General features: G+C 47.1%; 1 protein-coding gene across 6 annotated transcripts in view; it reads right to left on the minus strand.

Moving 5' to 3' along the window:
* C3H10orf90 (chromosome 3 C10orf90 homolog) overlaps positions 1-22051 on the minus strand; it is a 245919-nt gene that overhangs the window by 20167 nt on the left and 203701 nt on the right. For 3 of the 6 annotated variants that reach the window (XM_053586269.1, XM_053586267.1, XM_053586270.1), the window contains exons 5-7: positions 14228-14515; positions 10886-11055; positions 8609-8786 (exon numbers count right to left, since the gene is read on the minus strand). In XM_053586269.1, the coding sequence (XP_053442244.1) occupies positions 8609-8786; positions 10886-11055; positions 14228-14515 (636 nt within the window). The remainder of the gene's footprint in view (positions 1-8608; positions 8787-10885; positions 11056-14227; positions 14516-22051) is intronic. The other 3 variants (XM_053586272.1, XM_053586271.1, XM_053586268.1) reach the window with 2 other exon arrangements.

Consider the following 22051-nt stretch of genomic DNA (forward strand, 5'->3'; position numbering starts at 1 on the left):
AACAATTATGGTTATGGGGGGGAACAGAAAGAGGGAAGGAGGGAGGTGGGTGGGGCCTTGGTGTGTGTCACACTTTATGGGGGCAAGACATGATTGCAAGAGGGACTTTACCTAACAATTGCAATCAGTGTAACCTGGCTTATTGTACCCTCAATGAATCCCCAACAATAAAAAAAAATAATTATTATTATTATTCTCAGTTTTCAAAATTGTACCTGTTGGGTAGAATTTTATATGTTTTATATGTGTATCTATCAATCTAAAACACACACACACGTGTGTTCATATATATATATGTGCATACATACATACATATATATGAATAAAAATAATCTGGCATTGTTTGTTTTCATTTTCTTAAAAATATACACGTGCCAGGTGGCTCCTGCGGCTTAGTGAGTAGGGCACTGGCCCCATATACCGAGAGTGACAGGTTCAAACCCGGCCCTGGCCAAATTGCAACAAAAAAATAGCCGGGTGTTGTGGCAAGTGCCTGTAGTCCCAGCTAGTCGGGAGGTTGAGGCAAGAGAATCACCTAAGGCCAAGAGCTGGAGGTTGCTGTGAGCTATGATGGCACAGCACTCTACTGAGGGTGACAAAATGAGACTCTGTCTCTAAAAAAAAAAAGAAAAAGAAAGAAAAAGAAACAAACTCCCCTTTAAAAAAATATATCTATATCTATATCTATATGCCATTATGAAGATAGCAGTCGTAGTAAAAGTACTTGGGCACCTGTGTCATCACTGTCCCAGTCCCAGGAGCTGTAAACTCTGAATCTGTGCCTGTGCCTGAGACCTTTGCTCCATAGCCACTGCGTTGGTGCCTTGTATTATACACGAGAATCACCAAGATCACCATCACCACAGGTACATGTGTAAGCCAGACCCAGTGCCAAGAGGGATCTCCTTGGGCCTGATATCTCTGGTAAGAGAAAAAGGGAACAGGAAAACTCCTACAGCGTTTGCTATAGAAGACCCTAACAACGCTCATTGCTGCTGTGAATACCTACTGCCTTGGACACTGAGAACACCTGCAGTCTTTTCCAATGACAAGCTCAGCTGACAGAGCTACACAGAAACTATGCCACCACACCCTCGGAGGAGTCAGAACTACCACCTACCACCAAGCCAATGTTATAGCACCCATTCGAAAGGTGCTATAAAGGAATGATTCTCATCCCACCCCACTCTCATTGAAACCAGTCCATAAAGTCTGAAAGAGTTAACTATTCCATTAAATGCACAAATATTGATGTAAGTGAATAAGGAACATGCGGGGGGGGGGGGGGAAGAAACATAAAATCACATTTCACATATGTAAAATGTGATGTGAAATATGTGTAAATCACATATTCACATCAGCAGAATGCAATAATTGTCCAGTAACTGACCCCAAAGAAATAGAAATCTATAAATTGTCTAATAATGAATTTAAAACAGTGTGATGAAAATATGTCAAATTGTATATAAAACCAGTGTATGGTGCCCCACGATTGCATTAATGTACACAGCTATGATTTAATTTTAAAAAATATATATATATCTACTCAAAGAAAAAGGAATGAAAAGAAATGAAGAAATCCTGCAGGATTTTTGAAACAGCATCAAAAAACAATTTTTTTTCTTTTTGCGTTATAGGAGTTCAAGAAGGAAAAGAGAAAGGGACAGAAAACTTATTTAAGAAAACAATAGTTATTGATATCTGGGAAAGATATCCAGGTACAGAAAGCTCAAAGGTGTCCAATCAGATTCAACCCAAAGAAGAGCACACCAAAATATGCTATGATCAAACTTTCAAAAATCAAAACCAAAGACAGAATCGTAAAAGTAACAAAAGAAAAGAAGATTCTCACATACAAGGGAACCCGTGGGCTATTAGGAGATTTCTTAGTAGAAACTTCACAGGCCAGGAGTATCAATGACATCCTTAACAGAAATAAAATAAAATCCTAAAATTTATGTTTGTATACATGCAATAGAAATGAAATCAGTAACTAAAAGAGATGTGTGCACGCCTGGGTTCATCACAGTAGACAAGATACAAAATCAGCCTGAGGGTCTATCAGCAGATGAACTGATGAAGAAAATGTGGTTTGTATATATCTGCACACACACACACACACACAGTCACACACACAGACACGCCCGCACATGCACACATCACACACACACATGTGCGCACACACATACACATGTATGTGTACACACACATGCACAAACACGCACACACAGACATGCCCGCACATGCACACATCACACACACACATGTGCGCACACACATACACATGTATGTGTACACACTCACACGCACACACACAGACACACAGTCACACATACAGACACGCCCGCACATGCACACATCACACACACACATACACATGCATACACACACACGCACAAACACACACACTTTCACACACATGCACACACACACACAGACACTCACAGTCTAGAATATCGTGGGTGAACCTGAAGGATATTATGCTAAGTGAAATAAACCAGGCACAGGAGGGCAAATACCACATAATCTCCTTTACATATGGAATCTAAAAAGTCAAACTCATAGTAAGCAAAGAGCAGAATTGTGGTTACCAAGGGCCGGAGCATGGGAACTGGGAGATGTTGGTCGAAGGGTACAAAGTTTTGGTTAGAGAAGAGGAATAAGTTCTGGAATCCTATAACATAGATGGGGACTACAGTTAGTAATAAAAGTATTATATACTTGACAATTGCTAAGAAAGTAGATCTTAAATGTTCTTACCACAAAAAAATAAAATGAATATTTGAGGTGCTGGATTAATTTCTCTCTACTTAATCACCTCACGACATCTACATATGTCAGACTCATACACATGCTCAACAAATGATGTCATACACCATAAAATACACCATTTTTCTTTGTCAATGAAACATTAATAAAGCTGAAAATAAGTATACATTTTAATGACAAGTTTAAATGACTCCTGTAAAGAAACCTTAACAATTGCTCGAATCACAACCTCATATAAAGTAGCTGCATTCAGTATAAGAAGTCTGATGCAATAACCGTAGATATGAAAGGTATTGTTTGTTCCAATTCCAGAGTTTCCCAGCGTTTTTAGAAAACCACAAAATATTGTGATTTATAGATGATTAATAAACTTTATGTTTGTTGCCGAGTAGATTTATATCTGCAGTGTTACTGCGAGGTTTTTTACTTAACTGCTTTGTGGACTATCAAGATAAATCATTGGGAAAGTAAAATCAAGGCAGTGGGGAAAAAGCCATTTTTCTGACCATTCTGCAATTCAGTGTTTTTATTGAATGCTATTTTAATTAGAGGTGAAACTGTCCTTTAAATCTACATCTGATCAATAGGCATAAATCGATCTTTTCTTTTCACATCTCTTAAGAGAACACAACACCTCCCCACATCCGTGAGAACAGGAATAGCAGTGCACATGTGAATGGCTGTGAACTGGGGAAACAGTCTTTTAAGAAATTCATCTTTCCTGTTTTCCTTGTAGACTAAGGACGCAAACATTTTTTTAATATGATAAGCTCATTTAAATATTCTTTTGTGAGTAATATTAGGCAGACTAACCCCAAATAATTATTTAAATGTTTTATGGAAAAATATTCCTGAGATTAGATCAGGAAAAATAGTAAGGACGAAGCGGCCCATCTCAACTGGCTGTGTGACGAACGGAACATTTTCATTACCAAGATGACTTCTGCTGCCATCTCATATCCGCTGGGTCACATCTTCAGCTAGATGCTCTGGGAATACAAATTGATGTTAATACTTGCTGCAGCCAAGAATCATCAGCGAAGGCAGATTCTTTGAAGAAGGGATTCTGCAGTGGCTTCTGGAGAATTCTGTTCCTCTATCCATCTGATTGGAATGGCTCTGACTTGGCTACCTGGGGACGTCTGGACAATGCAATTCATTCAGATTAATTCGGTCTGAAGTCCTACAGGCAGCAGGGTGCTCCAGAGGGCCTGGGTGTGGCGTGTGCCCCCTAGCATGACAACGTAGGGAAGGTTATGGGGGTGACCTAAGATATGCAAGAACACAAGAGCCATGGGCACTCGCAGGGGGCCAATGGTCAGGGGATGGGAGTCAGGGAGGGCTTTGTGGAAGAAGGGCGTGTTCCTGGTGGGTTTCTATACATTCAGAGATTGAGGGGACAGCCTTAGAGAGCCATAGAAGAGGACCCCAAGAGGCAGAGGGGAAGGAGCTGAGAACGGAGGTGAGGCCCCCTGTTCAGCACCGTGGAGCTTTCTGACTTAGCCTCAGGTAGAGCTCAGGGGCAGCAGTGAGTTTCTCACAGCACTGTGCCCAGCTGAGAAATGGAAGTGGCCACACAGCGCAGCTTGTGTGTTACAGGAGGCAGAGGAGAGGGCCTGGGGAGGGTCTAATGAAGAGGCTGCACTTGAGAGGGACTGGCGGGTTAGGCAGGAGGAGGAACAGATAGGCTTCTGTCAGGTGGCTTGGGGACCTGGATCATGATTGTTCCTAGAGTTAAGGAAGGACAGTAGATGAGACCACCTGGGATGGGTGGAGGTGAGCAGAGTCAGGCTGAGTGGGGTATGGGTTTAGGGAGGGTAGTGCAATCTACTGAGGCTCTGAAGCTGGGCCCCCAGCCCAGTGGGAGACAGCCACAGCCAGGCATAGGGAGCTCCAGGGGACATAGGATGAAGCCACAGACATGTTCACAGTGGACAGTGAAGGCTGCCACTGAAGGAGCACTTATGCCCTGCAGGTACCCTACCCCCTGGGACCTACAGGTACCCTACTCCCTGGGACCTGCAGGTGCTGTGCCCCCTACGACCCACGTGTGCTGGACTAGGCTTTCATTCCACACTGCTCTGGACTCATCCTGGAAGGCAGAAGCCATGACAAGCTGAAACACTCTAATTCCGGGTAGGGGTGGCCTTGGAACATGACCCGATCCACCTTGGAGCCTGACCGCTGCACAGCAATGAAAGGAAGCCTCACTTGTCACCTCCTGCCACCCTGGTGGACTGACTTGGGAGGAGGAGAGAGCCTCTCGGGTCGGAGGGTGGGTAACTCAGAGACTTTGGCCAAGCCCAGCCTCCTGCCAACTTCCCTCACTTCCCTGGGTCTCAGCTTCTCCCCTCCACAGCTCAGCAGTCACCATCCTCCTCCGCTCCTTCTGCCTAAGGAGCATCGGTACCCTCAGGCACCCCCTGCCCTCTGGGCTGCCTTTGTCTTCTTAGAGCTACACCACATGGCCTCGACTGCTGACCTCAGAGTAAGTTCCACTTGGTAGCCACAAATACGCTTCACCTCGCGTTAGGCTCCTCTCTGGCCCCTCTGTCGCCCTGCCCTGCCCCCACTATGGTACAGTCATAGCTAGACTGGCATCCCCAGCTCCCTCTCACCACTGCCTTCCCCTCACCCACCCCGAACCTCCATTCACTGAACCGTTTCTAGTTGGCCCGTTGGCACAGACCAATGCACGGGTCTCCCCAGCCAGGGACCGTCCATGTCCCCAGTGTGGGAGTAAGTCTACCATCTATGGGTTTCCATGACAATCCAGGCAAACCTCTTTCACGGCACTAAGCAAACCCGACTGTCACTGCCTTCTCACCTGTCTGTTTCCCCACAAGGTGGGGAGACCAGAGATGGGGTCTAGCACAGAGCAGCTTCTCAAACAGGTTTTAAAGATCTGTCCCCGCTATAGCCAGATGCAGGTGGACCAGGTGGCTCCCGTGAGAAGAAAGAGACTTAAGCATTGAGTTTAGTGGCTCCAAGAGTTTAGACTATAGGTGACAAGGGCAAAGACAGGCTAGACAGGTCCTGTCCAGGACAGGTCCTGCAGCTAGGACCTTTGGTGCTGCCTCCTGATTCCTCGCTGTTTGTGAACATTCTCCTGCCTAACCCTAGTTAGCACTTACACTAGCATGCACACTTGGGCACATACGTCACTCTGCCCTGAGCCTCCCAGCTGCTTGGATTTCCTGAAGCATACCTGGCCCCTGGGCCTCACCTCATCATCCCCACAGGCCCAGGGACCCTCTTCCCCAGCACTGTGGGCTACCGGAGCACCCAGACTACTGGACCAGCCCTGATTGCAGGCAGCCACCCCGGCACCAAAAGCAAACAGCGTCTTCATTTTACCCGACGCATTGATGCTGTAGCCAGAGCTTGTTCACGCATATGATTTATTAACTAATTTGTCATGTAAGAAAAACATCTGCATTTTGCTTTTATCATCTTGCCAACAGACAGGCTGAAGACAAGATGTGCACTGTAGACTTGTTTAATGGGGCCTTAAACGCTCCCTCTCACTCGCCCCAGCGCACAGAGGGTCTGGTTTCAGAAGTTGTCCGATTTCCCTGACCCAATGCAAACAAACACACAAGGAAAGCTGTCGTCAACATAAATCCTTCAGGGACAGGTCAGCATGGCTGTAAAATCCATGCCAGTCAAGTTCCACCGAGAATGTGCCAGTCACCAGGACTGTTGGAAATTGAGGAGGAAAAAGGTGCCTCCTTTATGTAAAACTATGAACTGGGCACAATCCCCTTTTATTATGTATGACTTAAAGATTTTCATCTAAAGGAATGCAGACTCACAAGCATGTTCCTTTGGGGCAAACACACGGTTGGAAGACGCAGTGAGCAGAATTAAGTCCCACCCCCCCGTGACTGTGAATGGCTTTATTTGGAAGTAGGGTCTTTGCAAATGTTGTCAGGCTGGGATGAGGTCATACTGGGTTAGGGTGAGCCCTGTTCCAGTGACAGTGTCTTTATGAGAAGAAGAAATTAGAGCACAGAGACACCAGGGCCGAAAGCCGTGTGAGGACAGCGGCAGAGACTGCAGTGCTGTGTGTAGGAGCTGAGGATATCAAAGGCTGCCAGGAGCCTCCAGATGGGGAGAGAGGCACAGGAATCTCTTCTGAGCCTCCAGGAGGAACCAGCCTGATTTTGACTTCTGGCTTCCAGAACAGTGAGAAAAAATGTTTCTCTAAATAAGCCACCTCGTTTGTAGTCACTTCTCATAGCACTCCTGGGAAACCAACGCACACGTTCAAGGTCAGCCGCCCCTCCCCCACCCCCAATATCTAGATGATGGTACTCGAGGCTGCTGGTGGCCGGCCACATGGCACGCAGGGAGGTGGTGGCCTAGGAGAGGAGGACCCAGCACAGTGCCACGGCAGGTCCCTAATGCCTGTGTGCCTCCGTTTCTTCCCACTCCAAGTGAAGGGACCTGATTGAAAAGGAAGCCTCTCAGAGGCCAATCTGGGTGCACCTGTGAATTATCCTGAGCTCCAAAGTAGAGTTATCCTGTATTTGTTGATGACAGATTTGGTAGCTTAACCATTTTATCAGGCAAGTGTAGTCGCTGACTGGCCCGGGGGACCCTAGTTGGGGATGGCATTGCATTTGGTCTTCATAGCACTTTGAGAAGTCCATGTCTGAACCAGACGGCTCTTTTGACAGCCAGAGACTAACGGCCTCCTGGAGAACACCCCCACACCCAGGCTGCGTCTGCCAGGGGGCTTGGAACGCTGGGCAGGAAACATTTTTCCTTGGGGAATTTCTTCGTACATCTATTTTGCTGATTTCCTTGGTTCAGTACACTGGAAAGTGTGAAGAGGAAGGAGCCACAGGTGCTTTGCCAATTCTCAGCCATGAGTAGGATGTGTTCAAGTTCACCTTCCACTGACGTCTTTAAACGGCTCTCCCAGCCCCACTCTGGCAGAAGGAAGGAGACCTACCCGCCTGAGGGGAGGTTACGGGGCATCCGTTACAACCCCTTTTTCCTGTCCCTCAGGTGCCCTTGGAACGTCTTGGTGATGTTTGCTGAGCTGCACTTTATTGACTATGCTTATTTCCCCAGGAGACTTTTATTCAGAGCTATACTCATGATTTCACCTCCTAGGGGCCAGAACATTTTCCTAAGAAGAAAGATCTCATTCCTGTATCCCAAGGAATCAAACTGAGGTTTCTCTGGGCCTCCAGATTTTAAGATTTGGGTTGGCAGGCCACAGGAATGTGCTCCAGTGTCCCTCATTCTTGCCTCTGCCTCTCTCTGTTATTCTCGCTGGTTTAATTGTTTATAAGCTCTGGGAAGAAAGGACTGAGGCCAGGCTTGCTCATAGCGGTATTCCCAGCCTCCAGCATGGCACCCAGAGAAGGTTCCTGATAACTCCTTCTCCAGTGAGTGAGTGAGCCCCCACCCTGGCCAGGGTCAGCTTGACACCAGCCCGCAGTGCTGGGAAGCCTGCCATCTGCTGAGTTCACAGCAGGAAAGGGGTTTCAAGATGACGAATGTTGATGTAGACAAGCTGGAGTCAACCTCTGACCCTGAGATCTGTTTTGCAATCTATAAAGGGCAAAGGGGATCTCTTGCAAATATCTGTTAGGAGCCAAGAATTTGAACTTGCTACTCTGGCTGCTACAGCCGTGTGGCTTCTTTCCCAGCTGTAACGGTGAATTTGTGTCCCAAGTTATTTCTGCTGAGTTCAGTGCCCATATGTAATCTTTCAAATGGTCTGGCCCCCAGAACAGGCTTTCTTGTGAGTCAGTGGTGGCATCTGGAACCAGCACCCCCAGTCCAGGAACCCCCCCGCACTCCCCCGCCACCTGCCGCTTACCACTGAGAGGGTGGGGGATGGTGAACTGCTTCTTACTGGCACGGACGGGAAGGAGGCTCTGTTTCTGCCCAGGGTCCTCCTTCGGCTGCGCCCTCCTCTGCTGCACCATGTGCTCCAGCTTCCTCAGCCGTTCTTGGGAGCGAGAAATGAACTGAGGTTTGTGGACTTCCAGCGCTTCCTAGTTGGAGCAAAGAAGACATTTCACTGTAAGAGAAGTGACATGGGAGGGCGGCACATCCACCCCATACGGCCAAGAAACAGATGAACAGTGTGACACTGAGAGACCAATGCCACAGGGCAGAAGCATGTCCCAATCCTCTTTCAGAGCCTGTGTAAAGATGGTGATGACATGCTGGTGACACCGGTCCTGGTGTCCTTAGTCCTGGCAAGCACTAAGGGCCCCATCAGCAGGATCAACCAGTAACCAGCGTCAAAGCTGAGACTGCAAAGGTGACATCTGCCTGTGTATCCCTTAACCCTGTCAAATCATTCATTTTCAAACGACCAAAATCTGAGAGCCCCACTCTCCATATTCCAAAGAGATGTGGGTGGGGAAGGAATGGGGCTGCAATGGGTCACTTGCTTCTGTTGGGGCCTGGAAGCCTTAAGGAGCCCAGACACAGATCAGCCAGCCAGGGTGAATAACTGTGGCTAAAGGAAACTACTCCTTCTGGGTAGAAACTGTGGGAGGAAAGCTTTGCTTCTGCAGAACAGTTCTGGGAGCTCCACAGAACAGGTCCAAAGTGGCCGTGTCTGCCCTTCAGCCTCATCTCCCCATGTGCACGCACCACGCTACCCATGCAGGCCTCCTGAAGAAGATTCACTGCCAACTGCTCTGTGCCGGGTGCTGGGCTAGCTGCTCTGGGGGTAATTCATCTCCTCCTGGAGTTCCACGGGGATTCAAGAAGGCAGGCGTATTTCTCCCCATTTGACAGATGCAAAACTTAGGCTCAGGATAGTTTGGGAGATCACCTGGTGGCCCCTGACTATAGGCACCCTGTGCTTTCCCCCCATTGCCTTCCCAAGTCTTAACCTGCCATGCTTTGAGTGTCTCTGCTCAAGTTGTCCCCCTGCCTGGAGGGACACCCAGTCACACCCCTCGGCCCACCTTGTCTCCCCCCACAAGCCAGGTTGGAGGGCCCTGCTCAGCCCAAGCATCCTGGCCCTTTCCTGATGGCCTAGAGCAAGAGTGATTTCACATGTTTCACCTCTGCGCTAGGCCGTGAGCTCCTGGAAGCACCAGCCATGTCACATTGACAACACACCTCTTGCCGCCATGAACTGGAGCCCTGCATGTGCGCAACAAAGGCTTACCAGTCCTGCTCCCTGCCCCATGCCTCTCCTAGCCCACGGAGAGCTCAGACTTCCCAGGGGAAGAGCAGTGTGGGCGTTATCTGTGTCATGGTCATGCATGTGCGAACAGAGTCTTCTGGGCCAGCACCAGCCACGAGGCACCACAAGTCATAAGTCACCAGGACTGCTGAGCTCCAGAAGAGTTTCAGGCCTGGAGAGACGAACCCTCGGAACGGCCTGTCAGCCCAGATGCAAGTGCTGCCTGTGGCCCACCTGCCCAAGGACAGCCCTGGAGGCTTAGGTTGTTTTGGGGTCACCGCAAGCGTCTCACCCAGGGCCCACTGAAGTCCCAGTGATGCAGGAGCTGCTGCTGGCTCCTCTCCACAGTCATAGGGAGGTGTGTGGCCTTATTAAGTCTTCCGGAGCAGGTGTGCGATTCACCATCTGGGAGATTTTCTCTCTTAAGTTGTTTGCCCACTTAATTTTTATGTCTGCAGGTTTTGAACTTTAAAAATGTATCCATATTACTGGCACAATCAGGAAAAGATGCCAAATGAAACCTTTCATGCTCTTTCATTATGGCCATGCGACCTGTGGCAGCTTAGCCTTTCACAGGCTAGTGTCCCCTTCTGGAGATGGATGGGTTTACAGGGGCTTCTGCCTGCTAGGGGTCTTGTGAGGACTGAAGGCACTGATGCCTGTGGCGTGACCTGTGTGACATCTGGGAATCTGTCACTGCTATGATCATTGTCACTACCGAGAGTATCTGATTCTACCCTGGAGGAGTTAGTACCATTGTCTCCATTATTCAAACAGTGAAATGGAGGCCCAGAGAGCTTTGGGGACCTGCCCAGAGTCACGGGGCCATGAGGAAGGGGAGTCAGGTTTCCTGCCTCACAGGTAGCAATGAGGTCATATACCCACTGACACCCCAGGAAGGGTCTCCCCGGGTGGGAATCCAGCCGGGACGCACGGAGGCCTTACTTGCAAGGTCAAGGAGTTCGCAGGTGTTTGCTGAGGCTTGGAACAGTCTTCAGACGGGTCAGGGCGCTCTGGCTGTGTAGGAGGCACTGGCGAGGGCTCGGGCATGGTGGGGTCCTCATGTTTCTGACACTCCTTTATTTTAACGACCAAGTCACAGCATGTGCGGTCTCCTAGGAGAGATTCAGATCCCCTTTAGAGGGTACCAAGTGACTTTCGCCTGGTTTCTCAATGCCATTGGACACAAAAGACCATTTTGAAAATGGAAATGCCAGAGGATATTAATGGGCCTCATTAAGCTGACATCACGTCCCATCACAGACCCTCCCGGCTGCCTGGGTCACAGGGAGGGATGTTCACATTCAACCAGGCTTCACAACTGGCTAATTATGCCACAGAGCTATTCCCTCGGCTGCTGATGCCTCCAACACCTAGACTTAAAATGAAAAGAAACTTTCTATTCTGTGCTGCACGTCATGTCCTGTGCAATTACCACAGTTCGGTTGCTTTATTAATCGATCTTGTGTTTGCTACACTAATGATATAAGGAGGGAGGACTCGTATTCAATTATTTATCCCTCCCCTTAATTTGCCAGAGACAACCACTGGCTCAGTGTGAGAAACTGGCATGATGTCTCTCTCAACACTGGGTTTTGGCCTCTTCCTAGGACCATTTTGACTTTCCTTGGTGGAACAAGTCAGGAAATGCATTCACTCAACAGCATCAGTCACTGGTCACTTACTGGCCAATGCCTCAGCCTGGAGCACAACATCCTTAGTCTACCCTGAGCCCACTCCCTGTCTGAGCCCCCCAACTCACCACTGCATCTGCCTCACTTCTCCCCCAAGCTCCCCAGACCACTCCAGTGCTGAAACCTGACAGCCTCTTTCTCACCCTTAACCCACGTGCTCTGCTGTCTCCACAAATCTGGGTGACCTCCTACCCCAGGCTGAGCACAAGCTTTCAGAAAGAGTCTCTCCCCTCCTATGGCAGGACCCATCTCTGCTTCCACCCTGTCACCACCCAGCAGTATCCAGGACCAGGTGGGGTTGGAAGGTGCTGTCTGAACACCACAAGCCTGTGACTCCCTCCAGGGCTGGACCATGTTACACCCACACTGACCTCTCCAGGACACCAAGCTAGGTGCCCAAAGGGAGCTTGCTGTGTTGAGAGTGGAGAGGTGACCATCAGGGACTCACCCGGCCCTGGCTGCCTCTCCCATGACTCTTCCTCTGAAGTCCCTGCTGTAACTGTCACCATTCATGCCTGGCTCCCCTCTGGCCCAGACTTGCCATCCAATTTCTACTCAAAACCCATCATGGTCCTTACTTCCTACGAGCCCATGCCAACTGGACCATCCACGACTATGGATAGTGGGTGCGCCTCCAGCTGCCACCCGTAAGCCTCTACGGCCACCACACTGCTTGGTGGGGGAGGGACCTCAGGCCGTGCCCCTTCACGTCCCCAACACTTGCTCTTATTCTGCCTCGAGGATTCCCTGCGCCCCTCTTCCCTTCAGGCCTGACCACCAGCCCCCGCCCCCCTGCGAGTTAACCCTGCCTTCTGCCGCGCCGCTGCCATTGCTTCTTGGGAGTGTCTTCCGGGCCTTACCTGGTACACCGTTTCCGTGCGTCCTTCCCTCCCACCCTCCCCACCAGCAGACAAGCACCCATGGGCCAGCCGTGACTTCCTGTGCCCTTCCCTGCTCAGACAGAGACCTGCCCCTTGGGTCTTGGAAGTCTCTGCGACTATCTCAGTCTCTGCGTGGTCCCTCTCCCATCTGCCCTCCACATGGCTCACGGGACAGTTTCCTCCAGAGCAAATCTAATTTCGTCTCTTCTGCTTCGAAGGCTTGGCTCTGCCTTCAGTCCCAACTCCTTTAGTGGGTTCAGCTAGGCCCTCCAACTCGGCTCCTGTGGCCCTCGCAGACTCATGCAGCCCCCTGCGCCCTGGGACCCTGCAACTCCCCAGTCAGCCGTGTTCCCCCATCAAGTCTTTGCCTTGCGTATGCCTTTTCCTCAGCCTGCAATGTTCTTAGCCTTTGGGATAGATTTTTAAACCTCGAATGCACTTTCAAGTCCCCGCTCAAAATCATCTCCTCGGGGAAGAAACCTCTGCTCAGACCCTCCTCAGAATGTTGGGCTGTCCTCAGCTCCCCAGTTGCCCACCACACAGACACGGCCATGCTGTGGACGGTCTCATGCACGGGACTGTGAGTGTGGAGGTCAGGACACGCCCCCCTGCAGCACCTGACATACAGGAGGTATTTAATAAGTGCTTCTCTGAAGGATTAATGAATGGAGAGCTAGGGATTAACCTGGGTTCCAAGTGAATTTATTGCAGGGCATAGTGGCTCACCCCTGTAATCCTAGTACTCTGAAAGGGCGAGGCAGGTGGATTGCCTGAGTTTGAGACCAGCCTGAGCAAGAGCAAGACCCCATCTCTAAAAATAGCTGGGCATTGTGGCAGGTGCTTGAAGTCCCAGCTACTCAGGAGGCTGAGGCAGGAGGACAACTTGAGCCCAGGAGTTGGAGGTTGCTGTGAGCTGAGATGCCACGGCACTCTACCCAGGCGGACAGAGTGAGACTATGTCTCAGAAAAAAAAAAAAAAGTGAATTTATCTTAATCAACTATCATAACTAACTTTTACAACCCAAAGTTATATAATCTGGTGTCTTTCTCCTTGTCATTTTCCATAGTTATTTGAAAAAATCTGTAGAGCGAGAGGAAATCCAGATTTTGCCGCTGCCATAACTGGGCACCCCAGACCATTTTCTGCTTTGCTCTCCTGCTTTTACACGTCACGTTCACAGTGGTGGTCGGCAGCGTGGCCTCTAGAAATGTGCAAGTGAGTTCTAGCTCTTGGTTCCTTCCTTGGTGAGAGGCTGAGTTTGTGGGCATGTGTCCTACCTGGTAAGGAGGGGCCTGTGCGGGGGTCTGCAGTCCTCAGCCATTGTCCCAGCTGTCAGTCATGGGGGCCTTAGGCAGCCTGGTGGACCCACTGTCTTTGAAACAGCCACCTGCACCCAGACCTCTCATAATTGAGCCCAGGAACCCTCTGTGTGCCTGGGGTGGGGCCCTCTTCCGGGACTCAGGAAGTACTGGCCTTGTACACAGTAGGACAGGAAGCCACTGATCCAGGTGGGGCTGCCTTCTGGATGCTTGGGAAGTGTGGCTTGCCCAATGTTTAGACCTGCTGGCTCTGCCACCCCTTTGCTCTCTAGCTGGAGACGGGGCAGCTTGGGCAGGTGAGTGCGTGTGAACCAGGCCCAGAAAGACCTTGTCTGGCTCTCTGCAGAAACATCTAGAAGGAATTATCTCGAGTTGCCACCCTCACTCCTTACCTGTGGGGAGCTCTCGTTCTATCTGAGCACCAGTGTCTTCCTGTACAGATGTGCATAAATCTTGTAAGGGGCAAAGAAACCCAGGAAAAGGGATTCTGGGTTCCAGGGAGCTTTGATGTCGTCTCTCTGTGGGCTCAGAAAGGTCACTAGACTGACAGTCATCGCCTGCAGAACTGTCCCCATCAGAAAGGAAGTGTTTAGTGGGCGTCCGTTCCACTGGGGGGGCAGAGAAAGCCACGTGCTCTCTTCCTTGCTTCTCGTTGCTTCCAGGGAATATGTTTGTGTCTACTAGAAATAAAATGAGAGTTGTGCTCAAAAGCTTCTGCACAGCCAAGAACACAGTAAGTAAAGCAAGCAAACAGCCCTCAGAATAGGAGAAGGTATTTGCAGGTTATGTCTCCTACAAAGGTTTAATAACCAGAATCCACAGAGAACTCAAACGTATAAGCAAGAAAAGAACAAGTGCTCCCATCGCAGGCTGGGCAAGGGACTTAAAGAGAAACTTCTCTGAAGACAGGTGCACGGCCTACAGACATATGAAAAAATGCTCATTATCCTTAATCAGAGAAATGCAAATCAAAACTACTTTGAGATATCATCTAACTCCAGTAAGATTAGCCCATATCACAAAATCCCAAGACCAGAGATGTTGGCGTGGGTGTGAAGAAAAGGGAACACTTCTACACTGCTGGTGGGAATGCAAATTAATACATTCCTTTTGGAAAGATGTTTGGAGAACACTTAGAGATCTAAAAATAGACCTGCCATTCAATCCTATAATTCCTCTACTAGGTATATACCCACAAGACCAAAAATCACATTATAACAAAGATGTTTGTACCAGAATGTTTATTGCAGCCCAATTCATAATTGCTAAGTTATGGAAAAAGCCCAAGTGCCCATCGATTCACAAATGGATTAATAAATTGTGGTATATGTACACCATGGAATATTATGCAGCCTTAAAGAAAGATGGAGACTTTACCTCTTTCATGTTTACATGGATGGAGCTGGAACATGTTCTTCATAGTAAAATATCTCAAGAATGGAAGAAAACGTATCCAATGTACTCAGCCCTCCTGTGAAACTGATTTTTGGCTTTCACATGAAAGCTATAACCCAGTTATAACCTAAGAATGGGGGAAGGGGGAGAGGGAAGAGTGGGAGGGGGGAGGATGGGGGGACGGAAGGTGATTGGTGGGATTACACCTGTGGTGCATCTTACAAGAGTACACGTGAAACTTAGTAAATGTAGAATATAAATGTCTTAACACAATAACTAAGAAAATGCCAGGAAGGCTATGTTAACCAGTGTGATGAAAATGTGTCAAACGGTCTATAAAACCAGTGTAAAAAAAAAAATGTATATATGTATATATCTGATTAGTCCAATCTGACTTCTGCTGCACACGGTGCTCTCTGGGGACAGGATGATGGGGCTACAGCGTGACCTCAGGAGAACGCACAGGATTAGTACCCAGGGCCATGTGGTCTCAAAACTTTTAACGGGTGATGGTCATTTCCTGGCAAGATACCCAGGAAGCTCAGTGAGGGCTCCGTTTGTGCCCAGCGCTATCCTGCATTTGGTTCTAAAGCCTCAGTGCCCAGTGGTGGCCTTAGGAACTCATCTATTATTCTCTACATTGAGCAACAAAGTGGCTGATTTGGCACCATGATTCTGGGGCTGGAGTCCCTTGGTTCAAATCCCACCCCCACCATATTTAAACTATCCAGTCTCATCTACAAAATCTAGGTGAAGATTACCTAGATATTAAATATTATCTATTTATTATATCATTAAGCTTTATGGAATAAACATATATTTATGTAATTCATATAAGCCAATTATACATATATATTATATATTTTATATATAACATATTTATATTATTTATTGAAATATCAATATTAACATAGAGGCAATGACATAATGAAATAACCCATGCAAAGTGTTTGGCACAGTCCCTGCCCCACAGTCAGCTTCTGAGAGACGTTAGTTGGCATCACTGAGGCAGAAACACAGATGCCAAGTTATGAGCCAGGGCAGCTACGCAGGCAGGAGGCAGCTTATCAGGCGGCTCACCCAGCTCTGTAGAAGCAGCGGATCGCAGGATGCGCACACACATGTTGTTTGCCTCCATAGGGAAAGTCTGGAGAACACCCATGTCCAGCACTGGGAGGCCAGTTAAATGAGTGACACTCAGTCTATGCTCTGTTGCAGTTAAGGAGAATGAGCTCCTGTGTAGATGTGGAACAATCCGTCAGATACATTATTCACTGAACAGAGCAAGAGGTGGGCAGGGTGTCAGGAACACTTCCTCAGTAAATGCTTCTGTGCTCAGGATATCTCCAGGAGGACCCAGAAGGCAAGGAGGAAAACTCACCTCAGGAGAGGGCAATGTAGCACTAGGAGCTGGGCATGGACGGCAGTCTTTCTTTCCACCACCCATTTTATAATCTGGTTTCTTTTTCAACTTCTTTTCTTTTGAAATACTCTATACCTTTTCAACAGTTTTATTTTAAATGAGGCAATGACTAGTTGTCCCCCACCCCAAGCTGATACCACCCAAGGCCGTGGATTCCTAGAGAGAGCCAGTGCTGCCAGGAGGGATGTGTCCTAACCTTACTGGGTGTTGGGGAGAAGAAACGGAATGATAACAGCTGTTAGAAGATTCTTGCTGTCTTTTCATATTAATTTTCATATGAATGAAATTAATATGAATATATAATTTCATGTTATGAATTAATATGAAATTTTTCATATTATGAAAATATTATGAATTAATATGAATTATTATGAAATTAACATTTCATATGAAATGTCTTATATATAAAAAGGAATTGAGCTGCGACTAACCAGCTCAGACAATAACACCGACCTCCTGTAACCATTTCTCAGATGTGTATAATTTGTCCCTGAGTCTGATATTTCAGCCAATGAGAGCAGACTGTGAGTGGGTGTGACCAGGCTGGGCAAAGCAGAGGGGAGAACAAAGTCCTGGGGCCCCCAAGCAGAGGTGAGACAGTCCGACAGCTACCCTTTTCCTGATTCACCAAGAGGGTGAACCCAGCTTTCCATGCCCTTAGACAAATAAAATATAGGCGAGGTGCCACCAGGTCCCAGTGTCAGGTACTCAAAAGCATGGCAACACTGAAGTGTCAACTGCCCACATATTGTAAGTTGGCTTCGCTAAATTATACAGGAAAATCCTTCCAAATTTTTATTTAAAAAATCATCAATGCTATTTAAGTATAAAATATTGCAGAAGACTCTATTGTAAAAGAGTCATTTCTTGCTACTTTGTGGCCTTTTAGTAGAAGCGCTCTTACAGAGGCTAAGTCAGTTGCCAGAGGTGCTGTCTTTATCTGGCAGGTAGCAGAGATTCATCTGGCGTTAAATTCTTTAAATTGATGCATTTATTTATAGATTCAGAGAGACCATGCAATCTTTTCACCTATCTACGTGTCTATTAGCTATCATCTATCTATTTCTATCTGGTTTAATACAAATTCTTATGTGAATATTCTTATATTCCACTTGTGACTTGAAAGAGACAACCCCCAGGAAGCAGAATGTAGTTAGTAGACTAAAAAAAGAAAAAAAAACGGAGCCCGCAAAGGACTTCCTGGCAACTTAATGATCGGGTCTCTTTCTGTGGATTCTGAACTGTACGACCATCATCCGTGAACTTGCCTGCAGTGGGGCCTTCCCCGGGCTGGCAGCTCATGGGATCTCTCCTTCCCATGTGCTCCGCATGTAGCCTGGACTCACAGTTCTCCATTCAGGCCCCTTATTTTAAACTACATCATCCCAGTGAAGACCTACAGCCACCGCAGGCTCAGCCCATCTGAAGGGAAGCGTGACAAAGAAGCAACCCGTGCTGGGCATGTCTACATCTTAAAATGATGCTCAAAGCCTCCCTCTTGAGTCTGCCACACAGAGAGGCCGGCGCACCACTGTTCCCTTTAAATAGTAACATCCCTGACGTCCCCTGTTCTAAAACTGGTTGCTGCTCCATAGCTCAACTGTCCAGCAAGCTCGCCTATCCCAGAATTGAGCTGCATACCAGGAAGCAAAGAAAACCCAAGAACAAAGATCCCACCCAATAGCCATAAGTCCTTTCTATCAAACTCACAACCTTGACTTAGAGAAGAACTTTTGGACCACTCTGACGTGCTCATTTATGCTTTTCTTGAGTTTATTTTTATTTGAAATGCATTATACTATTTATAATTTAAAGACATTAAACAGGGCACTCACAAAACTGCTTCCTACAAGCAGGACATTCCCTGGGCTTCGAACATCACCCTGGAGCTGCTCCTGGATGACACTCACCCACCTTCTACCAGATGCAACCACTCACCTGAATTGTGGGTCACTCTGCTCACTGCTCTTATTTCTGATCTTCCCATCTCTGTAGGTTCCTTAACCAATATGTTTTCAATACCAAAATCCTATGTAGCAAGCACAAAGTTAGCTACTTTAAGGTAAGGACATCATCTCATTGGTTAGAAAAAAGCTTCCAGAAGTGAGTGTAGCAGGTTGGCTGGGCCTTAGCTTCTCTGCAGCTTGCGGGATGTGATTCTGGCGAAGATAGTGGCAAAACAGGCGTGAGTCCTGGATACCAAGGGCTTACCACAGCTGGCATCAGGTGGGCTGGTGTGTGGCCAGGCATGCTGACTGTAGGAACAGGGCCAGGGAGGGGCTACTTCTGATCTTCTGACCCTGACCTCATTGTGTTCAACTCCAGGCCTCAGAAGCAAGTGGGAACAGGATACTGTGGTGAAATATGGGCCTTGAGCCAACCAAGCAGGATGGGGCACAGAGGATGGCACAGTTTTGAAGGCCTCACAACACATCATCGAGACAGTTGAGAAGAGGCATGACCTGGGACAGGTAAGGACAGCGCCAGCCCGTGCGATGGTGTCCCATCATCAAGACACTGCCTCCATTGGCCAGAAAATGTCATCATAAACCAATTTGATAGAAAAAGATATTTTACTGCTTCTTTTCAAATATTACACCAATCTCTGATGCTCTCTGATGAGCCTCTACTGAGTCAGTGGCTCCCCGTGGGTGCGTTCTTCCAATATATGTGGCAATGTTGTTCACAGCACGAAACTCAACAGCCCGAATGGTTGCCAAGGAGAGAGACCAGCACAGCAGCAAGGCTCTGCCAATGAAATCTCAAAGGAAAAGCAAGAACGCTGAGAAAGACGGACACGTGAGCCCAGAGAGGGCAGCCGTCTGGGGACGTTTAATAGCCTCAGGTGGGCCGGTAACATATAGAACTCGGTTTAGGGTCATGTATGTCCAAATTGTGAAGTTATCACTTTCATTACAGATGAAACTTCCATGCTCTAGAATATTGGTTAGAGAAAGATCTTCTCAGAGGGTTTGAGGGTCACAGCTCTGTGAAGCTTCCTGACCTTTTAAAACAGACTTCAACCAAACCGTCAACCGAAGAGCTGCTTCCGAAGAAAGCAGGACTTCACGGGCCCAAGACATATGCTGCCTCCCTTGTTTTAAGGTTTCCGGTGGTGACATTTTCTCACCTCGGAAGCTGGATCACCCTACAACTCATTGTTTCTTAGAAATGCAGTAACTGATCTGTCTCTGGCTCCCCAGACAAATGCCAATCTCTAATCCCAACTGCAGGGCAGGCTCTGAGTCTCCTAAAGGTTGTAATGTTATTTCCCATGACCCTCAGTAGTCTGAAACTGCCTTCTTCCTTCAACATCTTTCTCTTTTCTCTCTTTCTTTCTTTCTTTTTTTTTTTTTTATTGTTGGGGATTCATTGAGTGTATAATAAGCCAAGTTACACTGATTGCATTTGTTTGGCAAAGTCCCTCTTGCAATCGTGTCTTGCCCCCAAAAGGTGTGGCACACACCAAGGCCTCACCCCCTCCCTCCTTCCCTCTGTCTGCTCTTCCTTTCCCCACCCCTCCCTCCTTCTCCCTCTACTCTCTCCTTCCCCACCCCCACCATGTCCTTAATTGCCATTAATTGTCCTCATATCAAAATTGAGTACATAGGATTCATGCTTCTCCATTCTTGTAATGCTTTACTAAGAATAATGTCTTCCACTTCCATCCAGGTTAATACAAAGGATGTAAAGTCTCCATTTTTTTTTTAATAGCTGAATAGTATTCCATGGTATACATATACCACAGCTTGTTAATCCATTCCTGGGTTGGTGGGCATTTAGGCTGTTTCCACATTTTGGCAATTGTAAATTGAGCTGCAATAATAGTCTAGTGCAAGTGTCCTTATAAGAGGATTTTTTTCCTTCTGGGTAGATGTCCAGTAATGGGATTGCAGGATCAAATGGGAGGTCTAGCTTGAGTGCTTTGAGGTTTCTCCATACTTCCTTCCGGAAAGGTTGTACTAGTTTGCAGTCCCACCAGCAGTGTAAAAGTGTTCCCTTCTCTCCACATCCACGCCAGCATGTGCAGTTTTGAGATTTTGTGATGTGGGCCTTTCTCACTGGGGTTAGATGGTGTCTCAGGGTGGTTTTGATTTGCATTTCTCTAATAGATAGGGATGATGAACATTTTTTCATATGTTTGTTAGCCATTTGTCTGTCATTTTTAGAGAAGGTTCTATTCATGTCTCTTGCCCATTGATATATGGGATTGTTGGCTTTTTTCATGTGGATTAATTTGAGTTCTCTATAGATCCTAGTTAACAAGCTTTTGTCTGATTCAAAATATGCAAATATCCTTTCCCATTGTGTAGATTGTCTATTTGCTTTGGTTGTTGTCTCCTTAGCTGTACAGAAGCTTTTCAGTTTAATGAAGTCCCATTTGTTTATTTTTGTTGTTGTTGCAATTACCACAGCAGTTTTCTTCATGAAGTCTTTCCCCAGGCCAATATCTTCCAGTGTTTTTCCTATGCTTTCTTGGAGGATTTTTATTGTTTCATGCCTTAAAGTCCTTTATCCAAAATTCAAAAATTTTGAATCAATTTTTGTGAGTGGGGAAAGGTGTGGGTCCAGTTTCAGTCTTTTACATGTAGGCATCCGGTTCTCCCAACACCATTTATTGAATAGGGAGTCTTTCCCCCAAGGTATGTTCTTGTTTGGTTTATCGAAGATTAGGTGGTTGTAAGATGTTAGTTTCATTTCTTGGTTTTCAATTCGATTCCAAGTGTCTATGTCTCTAGTTTTATGCCAGTACCATGCTGTCTTGACCACTATGGCTTTGTAGTACAGCCTAAAATCTAGTACAGTGATGCCCCAGATTTATTTTTATTACTAAGAACTGCCTTGGCTATATGGGGTTTTTTCTGGTTCCATACAAAACACAGAATCATTTTTTTCAAATCTTGAAGGTACGATATTGGTATTTTGATAGAAATGGCATTGAATAGGCAAATTGCTTTGGGAAGTATAGACATTTTAGCAATGTTGATTCTTCCCATCCATGAGCATGGTGTGTTCTTCCATTTGTTAATATCCTCTGCTATTTCCTTTCTGAGGATTTCATAATTTTCTTTATAGAGGTCCTTCATCTCCTTTGTTAGGTATATTCCTAGGTATTTCATTTTCTTTGAAACTATGGTGAAGGGAGTTGTGTCCTTAATTAGCTTCTCGTCTTGACTGTTATTGGCATATACAAGGGCTACTGACTTGTGGACATTGATTTTATATTCTGAGACATTACTGTATTTTTTGATGACTTCTAGGAGTCTTGTGGTTGAGTCTTTGGGATTCTCTAAGTATAAGATCATGTCATCAGCATGATCTTTGACCTCCTCTGCTCCCATTTGGATTCCCTTTATTTCTTTGTCTTGCCTATGTTGAATAGTAAAGGTGACAGAGG

The sequence above is a fragment of the Nycticebus coucang genome, chromosome 3 (assembly GCF_027406575.1).
Source record: "Nycticebus coucang isolate mNycCou1 chromosome 3, mNycCou1.pri, whole genome shotgun sequence".
Lineage (NCBI taxonomy): Eukaryota > Metazoa > Chordata > Mammalia > Primates > Lorisidae > Nycticebus > Nycticebus coucang.